The 4319-nt window shown below is 35.8% G+C and overlaps 1 protein-coding gene across 1 annotated transcript in view; it reads left to right on the top strand.

Annotated features, from left to right (window-relative positions):
* Nucleotides 1–3974, top strand: part of dbh (dopamine beta-hydroxylase (dopamine beta-monooxygenase)) — a 42159-nt gene extending 38185 nt beyond the window's left edge. Inside the window, 2 exon segments of the mRNA NM_001109694.2 lie at nucleotides 1258–1417; nucleotides 3792–3974. Coding sequence (NP_001103164.1) covers nucleotides 1258–1417; nucleotides 3792–3926 — 295 coding nt within the window. The 3' untranslated portion in view covers nucleotides 3927–3974.
* Nucleotides 3975–4319: the final 345 nt, after the last annotated feature.

Below are 4319 nucleotides of genomic sequence, written 5' to 3'. Positions count from 1 at the left end.
CAGAGCTGGACACGCCCACTTTTCTGACTTTTTCCAAAGTAGAGGTGTGAAAACACCCTGCTGAAACGAGGGGATACATCAACATGATTCACCTGTTCTTACATTACTGATGCTTTAAAAGGGTTAAAAGTACAAGCATACAGGTTATATGAGGGAATATACAAATTACTAAGGTTAGGAGTTTTTAAAAGAAAGAAATTTGGGTTCTGAATGACTTTGTTTAATATTGAGGAATGTCTGTGTGTGTGGGCAAAAGGTTGAGGCAAAGAATGGGTTTTTCCTTTTCTTTTTTTATCTTATTTGCCACATTCCTTTGAAGCTCGGACAAAGAGAAAGCTGGGAATGTCTGCAACATGTCCTGGAGTAATGAAGTTGTCACCCAGAGATTTTCACCGCAGACTGGTCGGAGTCAGGGGTCATAAACCCACGCAGAGAGGAACCCAGACCCCTTTTATAAAATCAATACGTAATTTTATCTCCGGACTGTACGTTACATAGCTAATCAAATTATACAAATGTAAAATGTAACTCGTTGCATTACTGTGTTCCTCAAAAATGTAATTAGATTACAATAACGCATTACTGTGGAACACGTTACACCCAACTATGGTCAGTACAAATTTGTCTTAGAAAGGTGCATTCAACAGTAGCTGGAAGTCAGTGATTTGAGTTTATAATTTAAAAACAAGACATCATTTTGGAACAAAATCACACCGATCCCCTTTATAAGACCTGTGTTAAAGCAGTGGCCTCTTATAGGTTTGACTATGAATTTACTGTATGGGCTTTTGGAAGCTTCAAAATTAGGGCCACTATTCTGCAACATTAGCATGGAAGAGTGAGGATGAAATCGAAAACTACTATGACTGTGTTTGTCTGAAAGAAGAAAGTCATGTATACACTGAGGATGGTTTGAGGATGAGTAAATTATGGTGTAATTATTATGGTGTAATAAATTATTTACCTTACACTGTAAAAAGCGATTAGTTAACTTTACCTAAAGAGAGTAAAGTCATTGGCTTATAATTATTAAGTAAACAAACTATGTGCATAATTCTAAAAGTTAAGTCAATGCGTTTACTGACCTTTTTATAGTAAAATAAACTTGTTGTTTTTAAGGCTGGTTTACTCACTTGTTTAAAGTAAAGTAACTCATCGATATTTACATTGCAGTGTAAAGCCTAAAATGTCCAGGTTGGTGAAAAAGCACTGTGTTTTTGAAAGAAAGCTGTTTTGAGTGTTTTTCCTGTACTGTAGGTTTCAGGGCCGCGAGAGCTGCAGTTGTCCTCAGACCTCTGTGGAAGAACAGTTCTCCTCAGTGTCCTGGGACAGTTTCAGTGGAGAGGTGCTGAACTCGCTCTACGTCACAGCACCATTCTCAATGCACTGCAACCAGTCCACAGCGCAGCTCTTTCCTGTAAGTACAGCATTTCACGCCCTGTGTCTGTCTGTTTTTACATGCATTTTTAAGTACTGATGTTTTACTGTTTCTGCCTGGTATTAACATGTGGCTTTGGGTGTCATGTTCGTATTTCATCATGCTTTTATAATATATATTTTTAAATATATATATTTTAATCAAGTCTATGAATGCAGTGTGAAAAAATACAATGTTAAATAGAGAGTGGTTATGGTAGATAGGTTTGGTACAAACAGCCATGATATGTTTTTTATCCAATTCATTACAAATATCACATTAAACAACCTAAAAAATTGATTATAAAGTTATGAAAGGGTTAAGTGTAAATATAAGTGTGTTTTGTAGGAGTTGTGTAGTTTTATTTGTTCGTTTTTTTCTGTGACAGTTTTTGCTCACACTTTAAGGTTGAATTATCACTATAAATAAATCATTATATCTACTTCAATAAACTTCTAATAGTTTTTAAAGTCTGCATGAATCAGAAGCTGCAACCAATTTTGTTCTTCATATTGTGGCTCAGTTCCTAGAGAAATGAAATATTAAATGAGAAAACTGTGGGCGTGGTTTGTTTTTCTGCTGCAAGCTGATTGGATGTAGTAAAGTAGGTATTTTATTTAGACAGGCGTTTGGGAAGAGTTATTACAACCTAGCAGACTTCTCCTCCTCACCATTTCTGTTTGTTGTTATAGCGCTGTCAAAACAGACAGTTGAAGGGGTGTGGATAGTATGCTAGCCATGCCCAATACCTCAGACAGACGTAATCTGAGAATTTAAATGAAAACAGAGGATTAATTAATAAACAGACAATCTGTTAATGATATTCATGCAAACAAGCAAGTAGTTAATTGTAAAAATGATGTACGGAAAAAAATCAACAGAATTGCAAGTTTCAGGTTCATACAGTATAAACAGAACTGGAAGAATCGGATTGGATTCATTTGGCTTGGCAGAAACAAACTAAACAAACATACAGTGCTGTATTTGATGTATTTGTCCACATCCTGATTTCTTCCCTGTGGATATGTCACACTACTGTATATAGTTTTTGACCAGCAAACAAAATGCAGCACAGAGCCAAGCTGAGAATATACATGATAAAAGTTATTTAATTCATTCATTCATTCATTTTCTTTTCGGCTTAGTCCCTTTTTTTAGTCTGGGGTCGCCACAGTGGAATGAACCGCCAACTTATCCAGCATATGTTTTTACACAGCGGATGACCTTCCAGCTGCAACCCATCACTGGGAAATAACCATACACATTTATTCACACACATAAACTACGGACAATTTAGCTTAACCAATTCACCTATAGCACATGTCTTTGGACTTGTGGGGGAAACCTGGGGAGAACATGCAAACTCAGAAACACCAACTGACCCAGCCGAGGCTCAAACCAGCGACCTTCTTGCTACTGCATTGCTCAGTTATTTATTTATTATAACTAAATATTATATTAAAATAGTTATTAACACCTAGTATCGCACGTGTAAAAAAAACAAATTGTCACCCTTTTTAATGACATTTTATCATTATTCATTACATTCTTCCAACAGCTGGTGTCAGTTTTATAGTATCAATTCAAGCTTTGAAACATTTGGAAGTTGAGGAATCAACCAAATCCTCCAGGCCACTACATGAGTTTAGTATTAAAGTATACTTGGTTTATGAGCAGCCAATAAAGACCATTGAATGAGAATAAAGTCCACACAAACTCAAAATTTACAATTTTGATTTGTGCTAGCGCACATGTTAGTCCTAATGTGAACAATTATTCCCTTCAAGTAAATCAACTGAATCCGTTTTGGTCATCTTTAACCAAAGTTTAATTATTTGCTTCCACTCTGGAAAGGCAGACCTTCTTTGATGACGTGGGTCTGATGGCTTGAAATATGGTTAGCCACGCCCCTTTTACCCGTTAGTTTGCTCCTGGTGAAAGATGAGAGTAGTGCAAAAATAACCCCCTCCCCCTACTATACATTCTCTTTATGTCATAAATATATATAATATATATATATAAAATAAAGGTTTGCAGCGTAGGTTTTTACAGAAAGCAAAACTGGAATAACTTCTTTCTTTTGGGAGAAAATAATATTTTGAAATTTTGCTGATATACGTAACAACACAATAGGACAGTTTAAGGTCCTGCCACAGTAACTCTATTACAATGGGATGGAAAACAAACAAAACTGTACAACACTGCATGTAAAGGGTTAGCTTACCCCATATTATCATTAATTACTATTATTAATTATTGAAGGTTTTGGGTGATTAATTAATATCGTCATTGTAAATCTTTCAGTAAAGTAAACCTTTAATGAGCAATCTACTCAATCTCAGAGTGGTCCTGACAATAGCACATCTTTTCACAGGGTGACTGGGAGAAGCAGGAGATCCCGGTGGTGACAGCGCAGCTTCAGAGAGCCCCATACCCATGTGAAATAAACAGGAGAGTGGCTTCTAATAATGACAGCCCTACAGAGGTGCGAGCGGACAGCAGCGGCTGATCTGCACCTTTACCATCTGAAGCTCGATAACAGATCCACACAGCGGCCCGCTCATTACACTCTCCACAATTAATTACTCAATAACTGCTTTGTGTTTAGACTGTTATTGAAGACTATGTTACGATTCGCATGAGAACACACAAAAAAACTATTTATTCTTAGAAATTATCATTTAATTGTGCAAAATATGATAAAAATACAGCAAGCAGCAGCTACTGCAAAAAAAAAAAAAAAAAAAAAAAACAGAACAAATCAAACGTGAGTCTTTGCTTTTACTTACAACTTTGAAAACTATTTTTCAGTGAAGGTGAAAATTATAATGTCAATAAAATGTAAAATATAAACTATTGTTTTAACTGATAGCAAACAAAGAAGTTTGCATGTATGCATGAT

Source organism: Danio rerio, chromosome 10, assembly GCF_049306965.1.
Source record: "Danio rerio strain Tuebingen ecotype United States chromosome 10, GRCz12tu, whole genome shotgun sequence".
In the NCBI taxonomy this organism is placed as follows: domain Eukaryota; kingdom Metazoa; phylum Chordata; class Actinopteri; order Cypriniformes; family Danionidae; genus Danio; species Danio rerio.
This window is presented reverse-complemented; position numbering and strand designations above follow the sequence as displayed.